This window comes from Pagrus pagrus, assembly GCF_965226575.1.
Source record: "Pagrus pagrus genome assembly, chromosome: 20".
Lineage (NCBI taxonomy): Eukaryota > Metazoa > Chordata > Actinopteri > Spariformes > Sparidae > Pagrus > Pagrus pagrus.
This window is the reverse complement of record NC_140207.1, coordinates 10,844,475-10,870,288: the sequence shown is the minus strand read 5'-3', so window position 1 is coordinate 10,870,288 and position 25,814 is coordinate 10,844,475. Positions and strand designations below refer to the sequence as shown.

Below are 25,814 nucleotides of genomic sequence, written 5' to 3'. Positions count from 1 at the left end.
TGGCTTTATTGGCAGGACAGCTTGAGAGATGACAGGAAATGGGATGAGAGAGAGGGGGGATGACATGCAGCAAATGGCTGCAGGTTGGACTCAGACCCTGGGCCGCTGCAGCGAGGACAAGGCCTCTGTACATGATTTCTCGTAACATAGTTGGAAGATTCCCATTTGGACAATTTGGGTTTTACGACCCTTATTTCCTATGAGTGCCACCTGTGGGACAAACTATTAAGCACCACAATACTGATGAAATGTTAAACATGGGAATATTTATATGTTTTAAATGGGTAGTTTGTGACATCCTAGACTGTTTTTTATTGATTCGTGTCTTCAACACTGGGCCACAAGCATGTCTCTGTGTCCCGCTATTGTCTCTGTATTCTTGGCAAACAACTAGCAATTATCCTCAAAGCCAAAATTGCCAAAACAATCGACTATTATTATTTATCCTTAGTTTATTCTTATTTTGGCAGCAGTGGAGATGGTTGATGATGGCAACTGCTGCCTTCTTCTGTTGATTCTGGAAATACACCAACAATGGTATAAAAGTTATATCGCTTTCTATGAACTTCCTATATTACAAACAATATTACAGATTGTTTTATGCTTTATATTTGCCACCGCAAAAGTGTTTTTTTTTGGCTGTATGTAGAAATTTTGGGATCTTGTTTTTCTTGGAGAATGTCACCACGGGCTTAACAGCAATAAATTAGAGCTACAACAATTGGTTTTAACATTTATGAGTCAATAGATAGAAAATGAATGGCTGACTATCATCACAATCTAATTATTTAAGCTAAATTATTAATCACATCTGTTTGCAGACTCTTCAATATGATTATTTACTACTTTTCTATGTTCTTTGTGTATCGGTTTTTTGTATCGGTTTTGAACTGTTGTTCAGACTGATTAATTACCTCCACCAGAGAGGTTATGTTTTCACCCGTGTCTGTTTGTTGGTTGGTTGGTTTGTCAGCAGGATTAAACAAAAACTATTAAACGGATTTCCATTAAACTTGGATTGAGGATGGGACAAAAAAGAGACAGATCCAGGAATCTTTTCTCACTTTCTGTACAGTTCATCTTTAATTTCTCAGGCAATAATGCATGGATCGCAATGAAAAAATCAGGCATATCTAGGTGGCTTGTATCCATGAGTGAGTTCAAAAGGGAGCTGTTGGGCCTTGGCGGAGGTGTGCGCTCCACTGAGCACCACTCTTGTCAATCATGGAAACAATATAGTTGTTTGCTAAGTCTTTAAAAACTAACGTGATTTTAAAATAGGCATACAAGAGCCTCAATGGGATTTTCTCCTTCTCCCTGCAGACTCAAACAAATATGTCCAATATATCAGCGATTCAATCTCTAATTTGTTCGACACAAACAGCAGCCTATCAAATAAAAGTCCCAAAAACCAAAGAGGAGCAAACACAATAACTGAACCAGCAGCCGCAGCAGCACAGAACAGCAAATCTGACATTTGCTTGAAAGAAAATGTCAGAGGTTATTTATCTAAGACTCCTGCTTTCTCTTATTTTCTCTTTTTATAAGTTAAAATTAGCAGCGGCAGGCACTTGTTATTCCCCCGTGGGGCATGTATTGTCTCCCTCTCTACCCCACAGATGGCACTTTGCGTCATTGGGTTTGCTTTCCTAAACCGCAGAGAGGCATAGCAGCGAAACAAGGGAAACCCTCACTGCATTGGCATTCCTTTGAGCATGCCTCTCACACCACATCACATGGGCTGGAGCAGAAAAATGTTGACTTTTCACAGTCATTCTATTCAAGCATGGCTGGGCCTGACCTAATAGGCAGCGGCCCTTTATATTTTTGACTTTATATAAGAGCCTTTTCAGTCGCAGCATTTTAAGCTAGAGACACTTTAGAAAGTTTGATGGTATCCTGTATTCGGAAAGAAAAAACCTGAATGAGGAGTTTTATTCCAAACCACTGCGTATTTATTCCGAGAGTCATCGCCTTAAGTCGTCATAGAGTGATTTTGAGATTGCAAAAGATCCCATAACTGCTGCCAGGAAAGGAATTAACATTCCTGCAATTCTTTTACAAGCTCAAGAGTTTATTTATGTCAAATTATATGGGTTAGCGTCACTCCTATCACATGCTGGGTGTCTCATTTTGGAAGAAACTCATCTGAAAGGAGATTTTGAGTACTAGTGACGCAGTAGAGAGAGATAATGGGCTGCAAAAGCCAGAAAATGACCAAGAAAAATTGTGCACAATACAACCTGAAGCTGATGGAAAAAATGCTGGTTTTTAAAAAACAAAAAAACAGTTTTCAGAAATCAGTGTCATGTTGGTACACAGTCGGCCCAAATCCTCATTATTTCCAGTCAGTCACTCTTTCATTCACGCGCTCCGACAATAGAGACAGCTAAATGAACACCGAGCCAGCAACTGCACTGAGGCCTTCAATTAACCTACCGATTTTCTTTGCGAATTAGCTGAGTAGTTTCTTTGTCTGTAAATTATCAGGATGCCTGTCACGGTTTTGCAAAAACTAATGTGACATCCTCACATGTCTTGTTTTGTCCGACTGGCAATCCAAAATTTTAACGTATTCTGTTTGCTGTCAAGTAAGACATAGAGAGGCAGCAAGTCTTCACATCTTTATATCGGCTGATAAATCCAGACACTGGACCTTTCACTTTATCAGAAGTATTGATACTTCCGTCCTTTTCTATACCACGTGTTTAAAACAACACAATCTTTGATAATAGTCAGGAAATGCTAAGTACTTTTTTTCTTTTTGCCTTGGTATTTAAATAGGAATTGGGTATTTTTTGTCATAGTATTGTATCCAAGTTTAAACTTGACTTTTTTGAAACAATGTCTGATACTCTCATAATTACAATATTCAAAGTAAGAGGTTGTCGCTGCGCTGCCTTATGGGTCACTATTGTTTGCTCCTATTCCTCTGATTAGTGGAGACAGCAAAGATTTTGCACAATGCTGTATGTCAATGTGTATGTCATTTAAAATAAGCCCAGGAAAGAAGTAGAAAAACAAAAATGGATTTTCATATCCCACAAAAATACAGCATTGTGCAAAATCTTTGTTGTCTCCACTAATCAGAGGAATAGGAGAAAACAATAGTGACCCAGAAGGCAGCGCAAAGGAAATGCATTTAACATGCTTGAAGACACACACAATGCATAACTCTGTAAGTAAACAACAAGACCATGTTTGTGTTATAATAAAACACCCATGGGGCTCTTTTAACGACTGTGAGTTTGAATTTATGACTCACAAAAGCGTTTTTGTTTCTTCTTGGCTCATAAATGACAGTGCACAATAAATATCCACTATTTGCGAAACGTCATAGCTTCAAGTTGTTTGTCTGAAAAGCACCTGAGGCTACATCCTGAACGACATGTTGTCATGTGAGGCTTCAGCCTCGTCACATCCTGTCCACCAACAGAGAGTCAGTTGTAACGATGTCTGCGCAGATAACAGATCATTTGAACTTTTCTCTCCACACTTTTTTGGTCATTTAGCCTGAGAGGATGAGCTGGTTGTTGATCTGTAAACTTGAAAGTCATATTAAACCAGGCAGTTTAATTTTTGTTTTCCACAGCTCTTGTGTCTCGCCTGTTGGGGAATGTATTCTCTCGTACTTAATTAACGCTGAATGCATTTGTTGGTACCATGTGCCCATCTGTTAGTCGAGTGTTGAGTATTTGAAAGCTGCTAAAAACTGCTGTATTGTTGCTTAAAGCTTGAATTACCTCCTAGATTCTATAAACAGATATTTTGAATCACCCAATCTTGTTTGATTTGGCTTCACATTTTGGGGCCGCTTTTAGATTCCCCCGACGAGAAATGAGGCAAAAACGATGAATAATTCATGAGGACGAGACAAGTTTTTATCATACTTGGCTTTACATAACAAAACTGAGTGCTGGCTATTTAAGGCTCCAGTCTGCAACATGTGCAGCTGAGGAGCACAGCTGTGTCAGATTCAATTATTAATGAAGTTATGGCATTTTATTCATTCATTTGTCCCCCGTGTCACCAAACCCAGTGAATCATATGGTGTGAGAGAATGGGAGCATTTCCCTCCCTTGGCACCGTTACTCACATGACATCTTGTTCCAGTTAAAGTGCACTGTAAAAAAAAAAAAAGTTCAACCGGTCATTTCACAGATTCTCAAACAAAACGATGCTTAATTAAACTGATTGCCTTCGCAGTGTTTCGCGGAGCAGTGTATTGTGTGTGCCATTTTTGCACTAGTATGTGACACCGGCTCGTATTCACGTGCGTCTGAATAGTTTTTTTTTTATACATATCTGTTTCCAAAAGTTGAATTAGCTGGATCAGATAATAAATAAGCAACACCCAAAAAGCTAAAAGACAAAACTTACTTAATAGCTCCATTGGGGACCAACTACAACCATTAGATGTGGGTCAAAAGTCTTGAATATCCACTGGTTTTAGTGTTGATGTTGATGTTGCTGCTGCCACCAACAGGTGAGAGATGCGGTATTGTATTGAAGTCTGATATGGATGAGGCATAAGTATTCCTGGCAGTTTCATTTGTATGACAGTAAATGTGGGTGGTTTGGGGAAGGCATGTAGACCAAATTGGTAAATCACAGGGCATCGTCACAAAGTTACTCCAGGAATGGACTGAACATCGCTGATTGATTATACGTTAAATAAAAGAGCATCCAAGGAGGGATAATGTTTGTTTAAATCTCCGTCCATAAATGCTAACAAACCTCCAGGCCATTTTCTGATTTGTTCTGTCTCCCGCAGCAGGAGGTGCGACTCTGTTGTGTTGCTTGTTTGTCGGCTTGTTTGCCGTCTGTGGCTGAAATCTGATAATCGGTCTGTGGGCCACAGCTGTTGGCCTACCTTCCTGCCACAGCTGCACCGCGTATATCATCAAGGGCTATTAGCCGGCAGCGGATTAACCCCGGGCGAGACTCGGCCCTGACACTCTGATCCCCCCGCTCTTCCCCAGATTTAGACGAGGAAGAGTGGGTCAGTGTTCACATCTGTCTGCAGCCTTCCTCACACGGATAGATGGTGTTAAAGTCTCCCTCCATCGACAGCCATTTTAATCTCCGATGGAGAAATTCACTGCAGCTACCAAGTGTGGTACATTTACATAACATTTTTGGAATGACAAAAATCCTCTGAAGTATTCCTCTGATAATTCAGGTCTCTTTTAAAATGAACAGTTATGTCTTTTCTTCTACAAAATAAAAAAAACAGGCATGCTGCATGTAGATATTGATCCTTGTTAAAAGCAATTGTATGTAACAGTTGAATTAGCCATGCTAGCAGTGTGGCTTTAGCGATGGCAATGTTCGTCTGTTGGTCGGTTGGTTGGTTGGTTTGACCGCCCAAAGACTCTTCATTTACTGTCATGAATGACAAACAAAGGCAGCCGATCCTGACATTTAAGAAGATGGAACCAGCAGATGTTTGACATTTTTGCTTGAAAAGTGACTGAAACATTTGATTGATTATCAAAATAGTTGGCGATTATTTTTTTTCTTTCAATCAACTATTTGATTAGTTGAATATTCGTTGCTGCTCTACTGTAGTTAAGATTAAATACAATTTTAAAGCCCCATGAATCACTTGCGAATGTTGTTCCAATGTTATATTATCAATGCCAAGACAACAGTGAGACATAGTGTTTTAGTTTAAGCCTGTAGTTCAACTGCAACAAAACAACCACAGATCATCTTCATGTGCCTCTCTTCATCTTTTGTGTCTCTGTTGTTCTTCTTCTATGATTTATATCAGCGCAGTGGCTACATTGTTGTCCTTAAGGACTGGCCTGTAGCACCAGGAGACCATGTTGTCCTGTGACGGCTGGCTGTCTTGTTGTGGCCTGTGGGGTAAACAGTGCGTCTCTGTCTGTGAGCTTTGATGGTGTTTGGCCCTGGACCGAATCTATGTGTGCGAGTGTGCACCACAGCTAAATAACTAATGCAGCTTTTCAATGTCGAATTTCAATGCTACCTTTACGGGAACAGCCAAAGTGCCTGCTGAGGTCATTCAAGCCTCGAAGAAAAGGCATCGACGGTCCTTCAAGACAAGTTGTTTATATCTTTTAACGGCATTTAGTGCCAGTGAAAGGCGTTCTATCACCTCCTTTTCTCTACCTCAAGACAGCAGCCATCAAACTCGCTCTACTCACCGCTGTTTGAATGTTGTCAAAGGGGAAAATTGTGTGGAAATGTGCATTAAAGTATAAATTCACGGGGAAAATTCAGTCGTTATGTACTCATCCTCATACCGATGGATAGGTCAGTTTCTGGAGCTTTACAGGAAAACAGCTTTGCAGCGTTCTCCTAAACAACTGAAGTAGAAGGGGTATTGTTTTAAAACGTAAAAAATGTTTGGTGTTTTCCAAGTCTCTGAAAGCCCAGAGATCCCAAATACAATTTTAAAAGACGTAATTTAAGAGGCAGTGTCCTCGCTGCAGCAGTCCAGGGTTTGAATCTGACCTGGCCTTTGGCGCATATCCTTCCCCCTCTATCTCCCTGTTTCCTGTGACCTATCAATAACTTGGCAGCTACAGTGAAGATATCAAATTAAAAAGGATGTAAATAACATATTTTCAAATCAATTTAGGATTTAGGGGATCTGGAGATTTGGATAACACCTCAGTGCTGTTCTGCTGTGGAGCTCCAGAAATTTTGTGTGGAGTACAAAACTTAGATAATGGGGTAGATAATGACTTTTTATTTTCAGGCGAACTTATCCTTTAAAAGCTTTTGTAGGGTGTAACAGAAGGCTTATTTCTGTTCTTAAGTATGTCCAGTTGCTCAAATCTCCGAACATCCAAATGGCCCGTGGGAGTAGATACACCTGTGGTTTTGGAATAGCCGCTCTCTCACCCAGCAGAGTCCCATAAAGTGTGAAATTCGAGACTCGTCTGCAGGAAAACTTCAAGGAATGCTCTAAAGCGCTCTGCAGAGCCTGCGCCTGTGACTTTGGCCAAGGACTCATGACCGAGCCGTGTGCAGGAACGGTTGCTCAGAGAAATAACTTTAACATCTGATTGTGTATGTTTATCAAGGGAGCACATTCCTTGGCGGCGTGCCCCAAAGATTTACAACACGGGCAGCTGGTTGGTAGGAAGCAGAGCTGGCGGGCTTATCAGCTCATCGATGATAAGTGAAAGATTAGAGATAAAAACTTGGAGTAGTTTATTTTAGTTTTCTTTGATCACCCTACCCTCGCTGGTTTGTTACACAAGTCCTGGTCTTCTGCCAGCTCTTCTGGTGTAGTATTTCTCCTCTGCAGTGTTACAAATTATCGATACACAAACACTTAAAGTATTTAATGTTGACATAATGAGCCAGATTTTGTCCCATTGAAACACACTTAACCACATGTTTGGTCCTGATAAACAATGACAACAGTTAAAGAAGTCATAAGTACCCAAGGTGACATACTGAAATACCAAACCTAAAGATATTAACTTTGAAGTAGGTTTGATAAGAAATGACAATTTTAAATTGTGATTGATCTTGAAGGCGCCACAATCTACTTTTCATACAAATTGTTAAGAAGTTTTGTAAACTGCTACTAGTGAGCTCAACAATGAATCTTAACTTTTCACCCAATATAAACAAGAAGTTACTATAAAGCTTTAAAATATAGACACATTTTAGCATCTACAATTCCAGGACTACTCATCCACTGAAGATTTTTATCCGATCAAAACAGCTGCGGAAATCGTGGTGAGATTTTCTTTTTTTCCGACGGCAAGAGTGAACTTTCAATCTCAGCCAAGATCAGGAATGCTTTGTGAATCTCGCAAAAAACAAACATGTAAGTTGGGTTTCTTATCTCAAGCACCATCGTTGATTGGTTTATTCAGGTGGAGGAGTTTCACATTTTTGAGGTTTGTGGGTGAACAAACCTCCTTCTGGTTTTCTTGTTGAACTAAAAGTCTAAAGCAGCGTTTCCAGAAACGCCTTCTTGCCTGTTTCTGTTTGATTTTAGGTGTCGTGCTAAAATGTTGGAAAAGCATTTCGTCATAAGATCTAAGCACAATTAGACAGTTAATTGTTTAGTTGTTGGATGGAAAGTTAACTAACGTTTATTCTGGTGACAGAAACGATCGTTCTCAGCCATTTTAATTAAAGCAAAAATGCCAAATGTTCACTTGTTCTAACCTCTCAATTGTGAGGATTTGCTGCATTTCTTGTCTTATTTCATAGTCAACTGAATATCTTTGGTTTTTGACTGTTGATCGGACAAAACAAGTAAGTTCATCATCACTTCAGACATTTTTCACTGTTTTCTGTTTTATAATCCAAACAACAGTTGGTTGCAGCTCTATTTATCACTATTTGGCATCTCAAACCATAATCAATAGAACAGTTTGTCTATAACAAAGTCACTGCCCTGAAAAGACAGTGGGTTATTTCCAGTTTTGTGGTTTGTACTTGTCAGGAAACAGACAAGCTCTTCGCTCTGCTGCTGTTTGTTTTTTCACTCATATCAGAGAAGAAAGAAAGAGGATGCTAGCTGTCATATTTTAATCATCAGCTGCGAGTTTCTCCCACTGTTCTCCTGTTGAAAGGCTGTTAATGGCAGTGTCTCTGAATAATCTTAACAGCTGCTTCACATGAATAATGACTTCCTGACTGGTAAACACAAGAAAGATAAAGGTATGCTGCTTGTCTGATGGTAGGTGAGTCTAATGCAGCAGTGTGTGGGTGTGATCGTGAAAACATGCACATTGCTCTCGAAACAAGTGGTGGGCTGAGAGGGAGTGCGCATCGCTGAGGGAAGCCGCCAAATGATGTGTGAATGTAACACCGCAGCATGCATGGCTTCACTTTCACAGACTGCACGCATGCGTGTCAGTTCCTGTGCTGACTTTCCAGAGATCTGCAGCTAAGAGCCGGCATCCTCGCAGCACAAGGCGGTATTATTCACCGTGTGGCCTCAACAAACTCACTGCAGCGAGCAGCTTGTTTCTCTCTCAGAGCAGCATGCTAATAGCATGAATGCATTATTGAGTCATCTCAGACTTTATTGATTTCTCCTATAGCATTAGAAGGTCAAGTATGCAAGCTTATTAGAGCAGAATGACATCCAGCATTAACTGTCAGTGAGGAAGGATGGTAGTTTTGCATGTTTTAGCGCATGAGAATCAAATTGTGTATCCCTGATGCTTTTAGCAGCTGTTTGTTTTATTTCAGTCATTAAACTTAGAGCATTTTAAATTTTTCTTAAGATTGTTAACTCATCACATTACTTGTTTTAGCCCATGTTGTTCTTGTTAAAGGGTCTTTATTATCATTTGGAGATCCAGCTGGGAGCAGGCTAACTGAAATGTCATTGTGGTTTGAACGTCCTTGTGAGACATTCAAGTGGTAATGGGAGGTTGCCACAAATGGGAATTGAGAGGTGTCTGCAATAAGGAAGGAAATGCATTGATGGTGCGTGCACTACTTGAAATATCTAATCTGAAAAAAACAAAGAAGGCTGAGCATGACAGGCAAAATATGCAATCATGATGTGTTGCTGTTTGGATTGCGATGAATTCTCGTTCAGACATTTAAGGTCCTCTCAAGATGAATTCAAATCATAGACAAAATTGTAATTTGTCCATTTCTCTGGAAAATTTGTTTGGAAAGTGGTGGAAAAATGTTGATGACACCCTCAAAATGTCTTGTCTTGTCCACAGCCTAAATACATTTAGTTTGCTGTCATGAAGGAATAAAGACAGCAGAAAGATTCACATTTACGGAGCTAGAATCAGAGAATTTTACTTTTTTTTCTTCAAACCAATGAATTTTTTATCAAAATAGTTGCCGATTGATTAAATAGTTTAAATGTTAAGCTAACAAATTAAACTAAGATGGCGAACATGGTAACATCATACCTGGTAAACACCAGCAGGTTACTATTCTCATTGTGAGACCATTAGCATGCTAACGTGAGTAGCACAGAGCCACTTACATGCCTGCAGATTTGTTAAATTTGTTGTGAGTGAAAAGTAGTAACTTTATCTTAAAACACACAGTGTGCTCTGGAGAATGGTCAGCAGTAATGTGTATGTATGCATGTAGTTAAGGGATTTGGCCCTTTGGACCTGCTCTGTCATTTTCTCGTTTGGCCTCTTAGCCTTTTAGTTGCAACACTGGTCTATGACTCAAGAAACTGCCCTTTGAAATGTTTGTGGAAGGAGGAAGGTGTAGAAAGCTGAATCATTCTTATTGATTGGGAACCCCTGTAGAAACACTATTTTGCGGGTGACGAGGTAAAAACCTTGGTCAAGGCTTTTTTAACCTCTGCTGTCCATTCCTAAAAAGATCCTCATCGAACTGAAAACCATGAAAAAGACTTAGTCTCACTTGTCATTTTATTTGCCTTTTCAGATCCACTACATCGGTCATGTGGTCATCCCAATACACCTCTTAACCAAAACCAAAACCACTGGCAGCTGATCACTCTTGCTCTTTCAGTACCGTGTGTGTGTGTGTGCGTGTGTGTGTGTGCGTGTGTGTGTGTGTGTGTGTGTGTGAGAAGTAGGCCATCTAACCTCAGCTGCTTTTGGAAATGTTACATCCTCTTAATTTTTCCCATTCCAGTTGGAGAGCTGAAGGCCTCTCCGGCTGCAGGCCCAGAGAAAGGGATGTGCATTTGTTTCCTGCCAATGAAAACGGCTCCCCACCCTTCCTGCTTGAGTCATGCCACATGGACTCAACAGACAGGCAGACAAAATAACTTGACAGAGCGACAGACTTATCTTGATCTATGACTTCTTAATTTGGACAGAATAGTTACTGTTACTGTAATACATGTAAACATACACTTGCATGTGTATTTGTTGTGTAATTGCGAGTCAGAAAGGAAATGAGAATGCAGTTGTAGAAGAAAGCAGAAATAAAAGGTTCGGATGGAGAATAAAAAAAATGTATCTGGTTAGTCACTTTCTTATGGAAGCCTATTTGAGCCAATGTGATGAAAACAAAGTCCTGTGAGTCAATATAATGAGATGCTTTATTGAAAATAATGACTTAGAATCTCTAAATAATGAGTTAGTGTTGCAAAATAATGAGAAACCTTCTCAAACTAAACCATCTAATGACTCAGTGTCTGTATATATTAGTCTGTGAATCTTCCGTTGCTTTGTTGCATATGAGGATATGAAGCACATTTTGCAGCGACGTTTTCTCTTAATTTATGAGACTAAGTCATTGCTTGAGATACTAAGTCATTATTTTGAGATATTAAGTCATTATCTCCAGATGCTAAGTCTTATTTTGAGTTTCCTGTTATTTTGTGACACTCACTCAATATTTCGAGATACTAAGTTATTATTTCGAGATACCAAGTCGTTCTTTCGAGATACTAAGTCATTATTTTGAGAATGTTTCCTGTTATTTCGAGATACTAGGTCGTTATTTCGAGATACCAAGTCATTATTTTGAGAATGTTTCCTGTTATTTCGAGATACTAAGTCGTTATTTCGAGATACTAAGCCATTATTTCGAGATACTAAGTCATTATTTTGAGATACTAAGTCATTTTGAGAATGTTTCTTGTTATTTCGAGATACTAGGTCGTTATTTCGAGATACCAAGTCATTATTTTGAGAATGTTTCCTGTTATTTCGAGATACTAAGTCATTATTTCGAGATACTAAGTCATTATTTTGAGATACTAACTCATTTTGAGAATGTTTCCTGTTATTTCGAGATACTAAGTCGTTATTTCGAGATACTAAGCCATTATTTTGAGAATGTTTCCTGTTATTTGGAGATACTATTTCCAGATACTAAGTCATTATGTCGAGATACTAAGTCATTATTTTGAGAATGTTTCCTGTTATTTTGAAAAAGTATCTCATCATAGTGACCAACAGGATCTTTTTGTTTGTCATCACATTGGTGGAAACGGGACCACCTCCATACTTTCTTATTAAAAATACCACTGCAGATGTTGTTTAGCCCTTTGTCCTGGCTCTGGGGAAGTCCTTTGATAATTGTGCCCTTTCCTGTTTTCTTCTTCTAGGAAATAATTAGCATAATAGCAATTCTGAGAACTGGGGTGTCACAGTCTCTACTGGGTGAAGAGTAAAATGTGCCACAGTGGCACAGCTGAGTCCCAGTGTGCTGCTGACAAACAGGGAGCTGGCCAGTTAGTCAGAGCAGCTTCCCACAGTCTGTGAAGAATGTTGAGCCAACACGTTAGACGGCCAGATCGCATCTCCTCTGTAACCGCACAGCCGTCCGGCAGCGCGATGCCAAATGCCGAGGTGGAATGGACAGGGTAGGTTCAAGGGAGCTGGGAAGGATGAGTTCAGGGAGGAAATGAGAATGACGACTAACGTGCCGTGAAAGTTAGAGGGCAGGAATCTCAAGAACAGATCAGCGAATCAAGAAAAACACTTCCCAGCCAGCCAGTCAAGGCGTGTTTATTTCCCAGCTGTCAGCGGAGAGCAGTTGGTGTCATTAGACGGAGTGCTGCCGACCCAGGACAGGACACTGACAAGCCTGGCCGCTTCCTGCTTCCTGTCAAAGGACGGCTGCAGGGGAAGCGGCAGGGCTGCTGAGGGAGGATAAGGCTTCGGGCAGGAAGCATGAAGCTGAGACAGCCTCCAGTCAGTCATGCCCAGTCACTCCAACCAGCAGTGTTCCCCCGAGGCTTTGACCTCATGGGCATGACTGTGTGTGTTTGTGCGGTTGTTTGGGTACCAGGAAGTCAGTCTCCATTGACCCCTTTGGTCACATGGGTCAGACTCTGAGGCTTTTTGGTCATTTGGGGGGTTATTTTTGTTTTATGCAAAACACCAACATATTCCAGTTTAAATGATATAATACAGAGAAAAGCAGCAAATCCTTACATTGAAGAAACTGTAATGTACAGGCTAATACAATCTCTGTTTGCGCTTGGATTTTAAAAAATCTTCTTTAAAAGACTGGGCTCCGTTTTTACAGAAAAGTTTTTCCACCCTACTCTGTATCCCAATTCAGTCCACCTTCCACTCTGTGATTGCTGTGGTTTAATAGTGGTATTTGTTGTTGATGAAGTGGTTTGGTTGGCTGCCAACAGCTGCTAAACCTCATATGATCAAAATCTCCTTCGATTTCTCACTCGGAAAGAGGCAGAAAGCTACCTCTGATCGTAAAGCATAAAACTGATTTATCAAAAATAATTGTAGAAAATGAAATGAATCATTCGGTCCTCCCCTAGTCTGAGTTCCCTGAACTAACAAGTTGATGGATGCAGACGATAGCAGCATATTTTTGCTCTCATTAATGAATATTTATCTCCAGAAAAATGATGTTGTAATAGGATGAAAGACCTGAAATGCTTCTTTCGCCTCCTGATTTTTCACATTAGACTTTTTCCAAGCTTAGGAAGGACACTGAAGGACATTTCTGACCTTGGTGCTCACGCTGGTCACAAAATCTGCTCGTGCTGCGGCACCACGCCTGGCCACCGCCCTTCACCTCCTTTAAGTTGGCCCTTGACCTCTTTGGCTCAGTCTCTGACAGACTTCCACTTAAAAGCCTTCTGACAGGGACATGCTGACTTTCACAGCACAAATTGCTCTCCAAGATCAAGAGATATTTCTCAGCTGACTAACACAAGGCCATAAAACGTACTTTATTCTTCACTTCTTTTTGTCAGCGGCTCTAAATAAATCGTCCGTATGCAGCACTTGTTGTTCGGTTGGAGAGACGAGCGGCCGCAGATGTTTTGGCATTGTCACACTTGCTAATCCCCTTGGGCTGAGTGGGAGCTTGCCATTGGTTGCCGGCAGATAAAAACAATCCTTTGACTATATTCAATAGTTGTCGGCCTTTTGGAGAGCAGAGTTTGGATGCATTCTTGCCTGTTGCCAAGGGTTTGCTAAGACTGTGTGCCAAGACAGCGCTAGTTCATTGATTTTTTTTTTTTTCCTCCTGAAAAGCCGAGAGATAACAGCTTGAACAAACTGTTTCTCCAAGTTACATTAGTCACATTTACCACTGAAACACTGCTGGCGCATGTGTTGATGTGTATTGTTAATCCTGTCGAATATGTTGTTGAGATTTTAGCTAAACGTTCTCAGTCTCGTCTCTAAAACAAACAGCATGAAGCATTTACTAAATCAGATTATGGACTATGCATGTAATAACCACAATCTAAATAAAAAAAAGAGCTTAGAAGGTGAACCTGTTAAAGCTTGTTCATATCACAGCTGAATTTTTAATTACGTGCACATACAGAGTGGATTATGGGTGACCCCTTGGGTGGCGGTGCCAGCTGCTCTCAACATGGGCACCACAAAGTCAATCTGCATGCTCAGCCTCTGTTTCGTGCTCTTCATCCTAATCAGCACACCGCACTACAACCTCTGAATAATCACAGATTTACTTCGGAGGCGCTTAAACTGCAGACGGGCTCGAACTGAGTGACGAGGGCGGGGTTGGTATGTCGCAGAGAGCCGCTTTGAGAGGAAACACAGCTTGTTAGTAAATGTGTCGGCTGTTATGGGGATCTAATCCGTGACTTTTGCTGTGTAACATGTCGTGTCGAACCACTTAGATGGAGTCTGCTTGGCCTCACTGCCATAAGAAAAATGATTAATTACCTTTCAGCTGTCTGTCACAGCTACCCAGAGCCAATAGTGACTCTTCATATTTCATGTGTCATCCAAATCCCAAATATATTCACTTTATTATAATGGAAAACATACTAAAAAGGAAACTGTCTCATTTTGTTGCCGAGTATGTTTCTGGATTGAGTTTTGGGAGAAGTGTTTCCCCCCAAATTTCCCCAAATGTCATAATTTTTCCATGACATGGGGTCGAGCTGCTATAGTGCGCTAAATAGACCTAGCTAGTGGGTAGCGGTTTTGCTACCTTTTGTTTGTTGTTTTTTGTTTATTTAATCACTTAACAGAACATGTTTCTTGTTGTGAAATAGCTTCAAGGTGTTAAGCAAAATTTCTGAGTAAACTAGCTCGCTACTTGTTAGCTTAGTGGGATAAGCAATTATAAAAATGTTAGTATTCACTAGATAAAGTTGCTTACCTAGATCTTCATTGATCAATGATGGTACATCGTACCTGGCGCTCTTAGAACAAGGATTAGCGTCCTGTCACAACAGAAAAGGTCAGGAAGTCGTGCCCATAATTCATTAGCTAAGCGGCTAGCAAACACAGTCCATCCTAGTGTAACCGTGACCATGGTGTTAGCTTGCCTTGTTGGTCTTTTAAGCTATTCACCACAGCGTTTGCACCAAGGCTTCACAAAACGAGTGGCTTTCTTTTGTATTTAGTTTCTGAGTAGCCTAGCTTGAAGCTCACTTCTGTCAAAAAATGTATAGTGGTTTAGCTCAAAATTAGAACCAGCCACTAGCCAAATGCTAGCAAATTACACGAGTGGCTGATAGATTTGCTTCATTCACCAGCCAAAAAAACAACATTTTGTAAAATTGAAATATTCACTAGCCATTTGGCAGGTGGACAAAAAGGCTTAATTTGCACCCTATCATCAGCTTCCATTGTAGAGTTTATAGTAGCTTCCTCAACACTGTTTTTTAATCTGACTTGATGTTAGCGTCCTCACTGCCGGCCATACTGACTGGAGTAATGTAACAGCTTCTGAGGATGGCACTGAGTCCCTCCCATAGTGAGGCGCCTCACTCATGTTATCAGAGAACCCGGGTTATGGGATGAGTAACCTCAAGCTTTGAAGCTTTCTCATCATTGAAGTATGTTTTCCTGCTGTTTAAACTTCCATTATAGTAATTACCAAGATGATATAAACAGAGACAATATTGAGATAATGGTAGCATAAAATTTTAATGGTGGCACAAGCCTGTTCGGGCCACTGTTTCACCAAACAGACGCAGGGCTAGATAATGAGGCAGTGTCTGGAGGTACGGGGCAGCAGAGTCTGTTCCCATGTGCCGGGGGATCAAAGGGCCCGGCCCCTGCAGAAAGAGCCCTGCGGCGACAAACTGCTGCTGCCATAATTGGGGAAGAGCCATGTAAACCTGTCCAGGGGAGGCCGAGGATGGCTTAATTATGTAGTGAAATTTAATTAGCCCACTGTTGTGTGTATGTGTAGGTGTGTGTGTCTTTGCTCTTAACCGGCTGACCTTGATGTAATGGTGTTTCTGCTGGCGTTTATCATCTATTACGAGCGAACGTGGCAGAGTTACGGTTCCACTCCCTCTGGTTTGGATAAGAAATCATTGCACTGTCAGAATGAGTTACACCAAGGCAGGATGACATTTTACAGGATTTAGCGGAGACAGGTAATTCAGGTGTGTGCTTGTGTTGTTTGTGTCCACTTTTTCCCAATTACCTGAGCTTTCCGTGCGGTAAATTAAATTATATCAGATGTCACACTGTCAGATGGCATTCAGTATGACAGGCGATTTTCATATTACTGCTGAGAAAGGTCTCCAGTGTTGTATCGCACACAGCAGGAATGAATGCTTGACCTCCAAGCGCTGCTGTAACTGCAGCTCCAGTAGTCTTGACAGAAGGTGATGTGCCGGATACTTATCACCAGATTAAAACATGTATTTTGGAGGTCATATTGGATTGGGTTTTCCGTGATGTGCACGTAAGTAAAAACCCTGTGATCAGCTAGCCTTCCCTTCCGCCAGTGGTTGAGATTAAAACTTGCTCTTATTTGGTTTAAAGCTAAAGGATTGTGAAAAAGCACAACATTCCTGCTGCAGTTTTAGCACCAAAATGGCCTTCAAGGTGAAATATGTAAACATTTTAGTTCAAACGAGTGTCAAGAAACATCAGTTTTGAAGTTATGTCAAGGACGTCTGTGTATTGAGACATCTGCTGGAGTAAGCATGCTGACCAGCTATCTCCTGACCTGAAAACCTCTTTGTTCCAGCGGTCCAAAGCTCCTGTGCTTTCAGTGTAAACACCAACAATCCCTCAGGAATCTGGCTAGCTGCACGGCTAACTGTAAGCTAACAGTAGCTGCAGTCATGGGTGTACAGACAGAATACAGTTAGCAGCAGTTTGCAATTACTCCGGTGATATGCTGCCCTTTTGTTGTTGTGAGTATGACTAAACAGGAAGCCAAATCTTACGTATTATTCCTTTAAATTATTTCTTATTTGAGTCATTTGGATGTTTTCTTTGACTGAAATTCAACAAATGACACGCTATTATCTGAGAAGAGTGGTAACTGGTACATAAATCACATTTGTTGGGTTTTAAATGGACGTTACACAGTCACAGAGTGAGTGAAGGTATCAGACACAATGAAACATTCTCATATAAGAGAAGAATCACTTCAAAACTTTAAAGAGGCGTTATCACAGCTTTTAAACCACTTTTTAATAGTTTATATCTTCTGATGGAAAAATGTTCTCCTCTGTTTCCTTACTATATTACAATCAAGGCATGTATGTATTGAGAATTGCAATATATACATAGAAAGAAAAAGAAAAGTAACTTTCAAGACAGGTTGATACAGAAAAAACCAAGTCTATAAAATCTAACGGGCTTTAAAAATTGATTTAAAAGGTATTTAAAGTGTGGCATCTCTCCCTTGAATGTAATGTGCTTGTGTTTGGGTTTAATCCGGCCACAAATCAAGCACGCAGCATGCAAGATGTGTTCGAACGTGGTGTAACTTCAGATTCTCTGGCGGGGAGCGAGTTGAGCATTAAGGGCACACGAGGAGTTTCTCTTATGATGTTTACGATGATGAATTTTCCTCGTGTGAAGCTGTTTTTCTGGGGGGTCGGTGGGTAAATCGGTTCAAGGGTCACGCTGGCTTGGCTTTGTAGGATTTCCTCTAAATTTAGCCGTGCGTTATCTTGAAATAAGCAACCGCTAGTGCCATGATTTACAGCGTCTGTGAAGTGTTTTCTGTTTGTATTAGTCATTATTTTAACTCTGCGGCGCTTGTGATGTTGAACTGTTGAGTGTTAATCACTGCGAGGAAGTGAGACGGATAACTCGCAGTAACAATAGGTCAGTGGCTGTGTTTATTTTTCAAGCATTTAAATGTTTTATTGTGACTAGCCTTTGTAATAAATAGCCTAAACTCAATAAAATGGATATACTGCCTATTTATGTAGTCTGTTAGGGAGCACAGAGGCTTTGCTCCAGCAGGCAGCAGTGTTGAAATAATGATTTATGCCACATTCAGGTCATGCACTGTATTGTGAGCACTCTGTCTACATTAGCTCTGTACAGCATGCATGCTTTGAACTACTGAGCAAATACTCTCATGCTTTGAATTCTTCAAGGAAACCTCGAGTCTCTGCTGTCTTTTGATGCGAATGTCTTCAGCACGTTCTTAAAGGATTTCAAGGGTTTTAACAGCGTCCTCTCCTCCTCTTTTTTCAGGCGTTGGACCAGGACCGAACCTCCCTGCAGAAGGTGAAGAAATCAGTGAAGGCAATCTACAATTCAGGACAAGGTGAGAACGTCTGTTGCCGAGGTTATCTTTTGCCCGAGTGCGCTTTAACTTACGGTTGAATACGTGTTCACAACGCTCTCCAAAAGAAAAGAAAAAATCCCCAGAGGGAAGCCCAGGCTTTCTTAAATATCTTTAAATAAAAATGTGGATTGCTGTCTCCGTCTGGAACATTTGCCTTTTGCGGGACAGATGGTGTTTCGTGTGCGAGTGTGTGTGTATTCAGGCCGTCCCAGAAACCAACACCTGAGTTTGTTTTGCTCGTTGCTGTGACATGGATCCTCAGTAATTTTCCACAGAATACTTTTGTGAGCAGCCTCCTCCCTGTAAATTGACAGTTTCAGATGTTTGCCCCACAAAAAAAACAGTTTGTTTGTTCTCCACAGAAAACACAGTTGACCTTGCTCTCATTGTGAGTCTGTGAATGAGAAACAACCCTGGAGTCTATAAGCTACAAGAGTTAGTTACTTTGGCGAGATCTAGTTTTTAGTGAGACGAACACTGAATGTGATCCGAAAATAGAAATAAGAATGGGATGTTTGTGCATCTTGCAAATGTAATGAATAGTTAGGCTCAGGGCTGTAGCCAGGGCTTTAGAAACACAGAGGTCCTTAAGTTCTTATCCTCAAGATCTCAGTTCTGCTCTGTCTGGTGACACCCGTAGTAACTGGTGGTAACAGCAACTGCAGTTTGATGCTGCAGCAAACTCTTGTTGTTAGAAATACAACAGAAGAACAGCTGGTTTATCCGTTTACATCACAGCCAAACAAACAGGTGTTATTTTAAAGGAGAAATTTGTAAGACATGACCAAAATTTTAGTTTAAAACATTCAAAAAATGAACTAACATCATCAACAGAGTGTAAAAAATGAGCTAGCCCCTGCTCGTCCTGCCTGTAATACCACTTTGTACTATCCTCCGTCTTCAAACTGACTTCCATCATTCTCGGAGGCTGTGTTCAACCCCACTCTTAGGTTTCCAAATCCAGTTGAGCTGAGCCTCGTCGTCCGTGGTCAACCCCCCTGCGATCTGAGGTCCTGGTCCAGACAAACTCTAGGGCCACTGGCTCCACTGCTAACTGAGCCATGAGCTAATAACCTAACGATAGCTAGCTACAGCAAAGAATAGGATGCAAAGAGCAGCAGATGTTGGTTATTCTGGTGATATGCTGCTCCCTATGTTTTTGGAACTACCTTCCAATTCTGGCCATTTTCTACAAATTATACCTTTAAAGAAACGGTCAGCCTAGTTTAAGACATTCTTGTTGGAGTAACCGCGCTATTTAAAAGAGCACTGCAGACACAAAAAGACGGAACATTTAAAAACAGAGGACACAACTTCATTGTTCTCAATAATAACTACAGCCCTGTTTGGACTATATTTGAGTTTCTATTATGACAACAAAATGGCCGCTGCAGGAATAAGCTCTGCAGGGTGCTTGTCTCACCTGACCTCCCTCTCACGACTCCTCCTCACATTTGGCAACAGTTTTAAACATCACTGGATCACTGCCCGTCCAGCAGGACAGGACGCCGCTGTCTGACTGACTGCTCCCGCAGAGTTCAACTGGCCTGGAGAACCACACTTCTTCTTGTCATGCTGACATTTGCTTCATATAAAGATGACTTAGTGGAGTCAAATTTTTTTAAACTAGACTCTCTCCGGAGCGAAGCTGATCCAAAGTCACGGGTTAGGGTCACATGTGTCTGTTGCTGTGTTGCTGCGCTGATGGAGGAACTTTCCAGTGTCGGATCTGTTGACGCTTTCTGCCACATCTGTGTTATTATTAACTTCACTAGGAGATCTTAGAAGATTTACAAACCTGTTTGTTCCAGGGATTTTCCTCTCGTGCTATTGAGAACAAAGATTAGAGTATCACAGAAATATTCTCTTTATTCTCAGCCCTTTTCTTCTACTTATATTCCTGTTTAAAAAAATTACAGTGTTTGTAAGCGTGTGTTTTAGACATCTTTCTTAGAGTTATAAAGCTTGCTTCATAATTTAAGAGTACCCACCAACTTTTTGCATTGCACTCCTATAACATTAGCATAATCATGATGGATCGATCAGAAGAAAATACCAAAATTGATGCAGCAGAATCGTTTTTATTCCACAAATGTTCCTCATGTGAAAACCTGGTTAGCTATTACCCACGATGCAACTGGATCACCAACAGTTCAGTTGGAGATTTGGGATGTGTTAAGCTAGTAGCGGCTAATGTAGCCTCGAGCCCCTGCTCTTGTCATTTTTCAAACCTTTTCTGCGCCAACTGAATTGAGACTTCCACTGAAGCTGAATTTCCATAGATACAGTGGTATTCCCCAAGAAGCTCTGATGACTAAAACCAGCGGCGTTCCCCTTTAACACCTGTTGGATTTTTCACCCGCCGCGAGTCGTTGAGGTCACAGTTGGATAGCCACTAACAGAAGAAATGTATTTGATTGTAATTTTCTGTTGCTGGGAATCCACACTGGCATGTTGGAAATAACCCCAGTTCTGGGCTACTGTAGAAGTATTGCGGTGCAACATTGCAGACTCTGCAGAAGAAGTTTTTTCCTTCCTTAAATCCTACGCACTAGACCTTTAATGCCAACATTTTGTTCTTGACAGTTTTCTGATTTCTAGCCAACCATCTTGAATCCCTTCGAGGATATGTGTCGATTGCTTTAATCATCCATGTGACCTTTGCGACTGTTGTACCTGCAGTGTACCCTCATCAGGATGTTGCAGAGACGAGCCACATCATGCTAATCATTAGCCAGAATTCAAGGCAGATAAACTGACCGGTGCTTGCCCTTTCTTCTGTGTTTCCCACTCAGACCACGTCCAGAATGAAGAGAACTATGCCCAGGCTCTGGACAAATTTGGCAGCAACTTCATCAGCCGGGACAACCCTGACTTGGGAACGGCCTTCGTCAAGTTCTCCTCCCTCACCAAGGAGCTGTCGGCCCTCCTGAAGAACCTGGTGAGTCCGACGTGTCAACACTCGTATGTCGTTTAAATGAATAGCCTGGAAAGCCGAGTGCTCTTGTCCTCACATGGATGGAACGAGGAAATTTCTCCTGAGAGAGCTTATTTTTCCTGTCTTCACTACTGTAAGTGGTTTAGGATTTGGGTTTAAGGTTAAGATTAGGATTACATTAGGTTGAGGGTTGACGTTAGGTTGTGGTGAAGCCGAGGACGTAATTGATGAGTGTAGTAGTATAAAAAAAAAGTGCATGTGCCTACAGGTTGCAGCAGCAGCGTTCATCCATTTCTACACTTGTATAAAATTTGCCTACACGGTCAAAACGGTCATCACAGTCGGACAGTATAGCTGACTGCTGCTACACTTTTTTTTGTGTGTCCAGTGGAGGCTCTTATCAGCCCGCCGTGGATTTCCCCTGACGTTTCTGTTGAATAATGTGTCCTGTTTGAATCCTGTGTGAGTGATTGTTGTTGGAAGAAGAGCCAGTCCCCGCTCTCTCCCTCTCTTCCTGTGTGGCTGACAGCGAGATTAGACTCCATAAATACACTTGGCAGCACCAGGAACAACTGTGTGTGTGCATGTGTGTGTGTGTGTGTGTTCACTTGGAAACCGTCTTAAATCACCCACCTGTCGGCGCTACCTGCACATTGCGGGGAAGCGAAAATTATCTCCGCTGTTCCTCTCTCTTTACTTTTGTCTTTTGCATTTTGAGTGTTTTATTGAGTGAGTTCAATAACCGCACCCCGAGGGCTGCTGGTGTGTGCGTGCACTACAAATGAGAATTGATGAACAGCGCTTGTCCTAGATGTCCTACACGTGTTATCGGCTTAAACGTAAGGATTTTATAGATACATTTGGCCAGTTTGTTGACAGTTCTCAGTTGTCGAGAAAAGCAAAAGAGACAGTGACAGTTTCCAGGATGGGCTGTTAGAGCACGACGGCAGTCGGCCAGAAGAAGATTGATCCTGACTTCGGCCATATGCAAGACGGGCACTTAAGAAGCACATTAGCACCCATTAAGAGTTGTTTACTTCCCTGACCGCTGCTGTATGTCTGCGTGGACTAGGCTAACAACAACAGGGTCTTAAATGCTTAGTAGTGTAGTAAATGACCTTGCTGATCCTAATGGTTAGAGCTGCTGAACATAACTTTGGCAACCAGAGCTGTTGCTAACTTGCACTTGTTCTGTAGCTGACAGCAGTTTAGCTATTATGTTACGACTGTGTTAAAGCATTGCACTGTAGGTTAAAGGTACAGGCTGATGTTACTTACAGTTTTCTTATTGTCAACAGACGTCATTAAAAGACCAAAACTCACGATTTATCAACTTCCCTTCCTTGTTTGGGTTACTCAGACTGAAGACGTAATACTTTAAAGCTGCACTAATCAGTTTTTTATATTAACAATGGATCATATGACTGCTTGTAAAGTAAAAGAGGTCACACGTAGAAAATTTTCCCCTGACTCTGCAGTTCCCCTCTATTAAAACCCCGTCTGCAGTACCTGTCCAACACCAAACTGCACACAGGCAAAGTTAGTGGCCAGCTGGTGAGCACAGCGGAGCATTGAGAGCCAGATATTTCCCTCAGGCCAAAAGCAGAGCCAAAAGAGTGAATATTAGACTCGAAACGAATGTATGCCATAACAACTTTATACAGTAATATGTCGATATAAATCAGGGGTCGCCCAATATGTCTTTTTCAGGGCTGATACTGATCCCAGTTATTAGAAATGAAGGAGACTGATAAACGATGTTTGGGATCGATATTCATTTCTATTAAAGCTGAAAATCTGTTTGTCGAAACTCAAAAAGTTGACCAACCAGTGATGGAATGAATATAAGTACAATTTATTCAAGTACTGTTCTGAAGTAGTAGGAGTATTTTCATTTCCTTTGTACTTCTTTATACTTTATACTTCCTCTCCACTACTTTTTTTGATAGATACTAGATACTTTGCAGATTCAGATTATTCAGTATTTATAGATTGTGATGTGACGTGTTACTAATCAGATGTTGTTATAGGAGGGCCACTGTGTGAGAGGAATAATCAGTCTATCCCTAATGTGCATAGCTTTGGTTAAGCGTAGTTTTGCATTATAATTTTCAGCAAACAGAGCTCAAACAAGAGAAAGTAGTTAATTTTTAAGGGACTATTTCCTGCTGTGGAAAAATACTGTGATGTACGATACAATATCCTCTTCCCAAAACTGATTCTGATACAAGAAATTTGTGCACTGATACAACCAAAATAGTTGCGCCCTGGAGCCCTGGTCATTAATTCTTTTGTAACAGCTCTATACTACTAACCCTGAATGGATGTTATATTATGGATGTGCTTGAAGTTACAGTCGCTTGCTGTTTGTGGCTATTTGTGCAATAAAAAAAACCTTCAAGTTGCGTGCACGTGTACGGGACACTGCCGGGAAGTAACAGAGTTCTGTTTCTAATAAATAAATGATGTGTATCAGATTGGTGTAGACTCGTGAACTCACCGATACCAATACCAGCATTTTAGGCAGCACTTGGTCATTTCTGATACTGGTAAAATATCTTTATCAGTCTGTGCACTATTATACGATCTGTTAGCCATGCTTTCCAATGACAAAAGCCACATTATAACTCCCTTTGTCCGGCCTCCTCCTCCTCTCTGTGTGTTACAGCTCCAGAGCCTCAGCCACAATGTGATCTTCACTCTGGACTCGCTGCTGAAGGGCGATCTGAAAGGCGTGAAAGGGGTAAGATTTACAGTTACACAGTTTCTATTCCTGACGTGTTTTCTCTCTCTCTCTCTCTCTGACTCCCCCCCACGGCCCGAGCTCAGCAGCGGGACAGAGAAAAAAAGATGCCTCGTCAGCACGTCTCTCTGTTAATCTCTCAACTTCTGTGCGTGTGCTTGTTGAGTGTAAGCGAGAAGAGACCAGAGGGACGGGGGGAGAGCTCTCTGTTCAAAAGATCGCACTGTAAATCTTGCAGAAGTAAACACTGCCTTTGTGTTGTGCTTGAGGCGAGTGGCGAGTAACACGGCCGTGAACCCTTGATGTCTGGGGTACGGGGAGGGACGTGGTCACTCGCTAGCTGTCTGCGGCGTAAATCGTGAGCGGAGTGAGGCATTCGCTGAAACTCTGGTCGCGATCCAGCTCTGCAAAAATAACTCCCGTCCCCACCGTGACCTCTTTGTAGTTTGCTGATGCTTGTCCTCCTGTGTTTCTGCAGGACATAAAGAAGCCCTTCGACAAAGCATGGAAGGACTACGAGGCCAAGTTGTAAGTGGATGATTAAAGTGTGCCGCATATTTGCATCATCTAGCCCACAGTAGAGTACTGAATAATGGATCAAACGCTGTTGATCATGTGCAGCAGTATTGTTCTCGCCCTCCAGGAGTTTTGTAGAAGATATTGTAGAGCCACTTGCATGATGTAAAAACAGACGAGGCCTAGAGGAGACGTGCATCCATTCAGTAACCGTCCTCTCGTCTGTGTTCAGTACAAAGATCGAGAAGGAGAAGCGAGAGCACGCCAAGCAGCACGGGATGATCCGGACGGAGATCACCGGGGCTGAAATCGCCGAGGAGATGGAGAAGGAGCGGCGTCTCTTCCAGCTCCAGATGTGCGAGGTAAGTTGTAAAATGAAGCTGTAGGATACCTTTCGGTGGCCTTATCAGCCTTAATCAGTCAGACGGGTCCCATCAACACAGCAGTCCGTGCTGTCCAGATGTCTTAGCCGTGTTTCCATCAATGTATTTGTATGCACATTTTGAAGTATTATATTAGAAAAGATTGATGAATTCTTCGCTTGAGAATTAGATGGAAGCACAGCTATTATAAATCTCTTGGGACTGGATTTTTATTTGATTTGTGTAGTTCTAGGTTGTTTCCCCGCAACAACAACACTTTCACTGTGTCCAACAGCACATCCTCAACCTCCTCATTCCCTCCAGTGAGACGAGGGCAAAAAAACAGTGTTGTCGGGCAAACAAGTTGAACCCTACACAGTGTATTGTGTAATGTAATATGACCAGTGGTGGAATGTAACTAAGTACTGTAATTTACTCAAGTACCGTACTTAAATACAATTAACTTGTGCATTTCCACTTTATGCTACTGTGTACTTCAACTCCACTACATCAAACAGAGGTGGCTGAAAGTTCATACATTCTTTACTCAAGTAGTACAGATACTTCAACAAGTATTAATAATAAAGTATGTAAGTTAAAAAGTCTCCCTCTGAAGGACACTGCAGATCTTTTCTTCCCATTCCAGTCTCCCTCGCTGTCTGTTTCTGTCTCCTTACGTCTGCCATGTGAGATTTGCACTGATTGTTGAAATCATCTTGCAAAGTTGTGAAGGCGGTGTGCATTGACGCAAAACAAAATTAATCGATAATCCCCCTCAAATGAATTAAAACTAAAGTAACCAGCCTGTCGTCAAAATGGAAGGAGT

General features: G+C 41.4%; 1 protein-coding gene across 5 annotated transcripts in view; it reads left to right on the top strand.

Moving 5' to 3' along the window:
* Positions 1-25,814, top strand: part of asap1b (ArfGAP with SH3 domain, ankyrin repeat and PH domain 1b) — a 61,865-nt gene that overhangs the window by 3,676 nt on the left and 32,375 nt on the right. For all 5 annotated transcript variants that reach the window (XM_084340863.1, XM_084340862.1, XM_084340866.1 and 2 more), the window contains exons 2-6: positions 18,336-18,408; positions 21,225-21,370; positions 24,036-24,110; positions 24,589-24,638; positions 24,859-24,988. In XM_084340863.1, the coding sequence (XP_084196989.1) occupies positions 18,336-18,408; positions 21,225-21,370; positions 24,036-24,110; positions 24,589-24,638; positions 24,859-24,988 (474 nt within the window). The remainder of the gene's footprint in view (positions 1-18,335; positions 18,409-21,224; positions 21,371-24,035; positions 24,111-24,588; positions 24,639-24,858; positions 24,989-25,814) is intronic.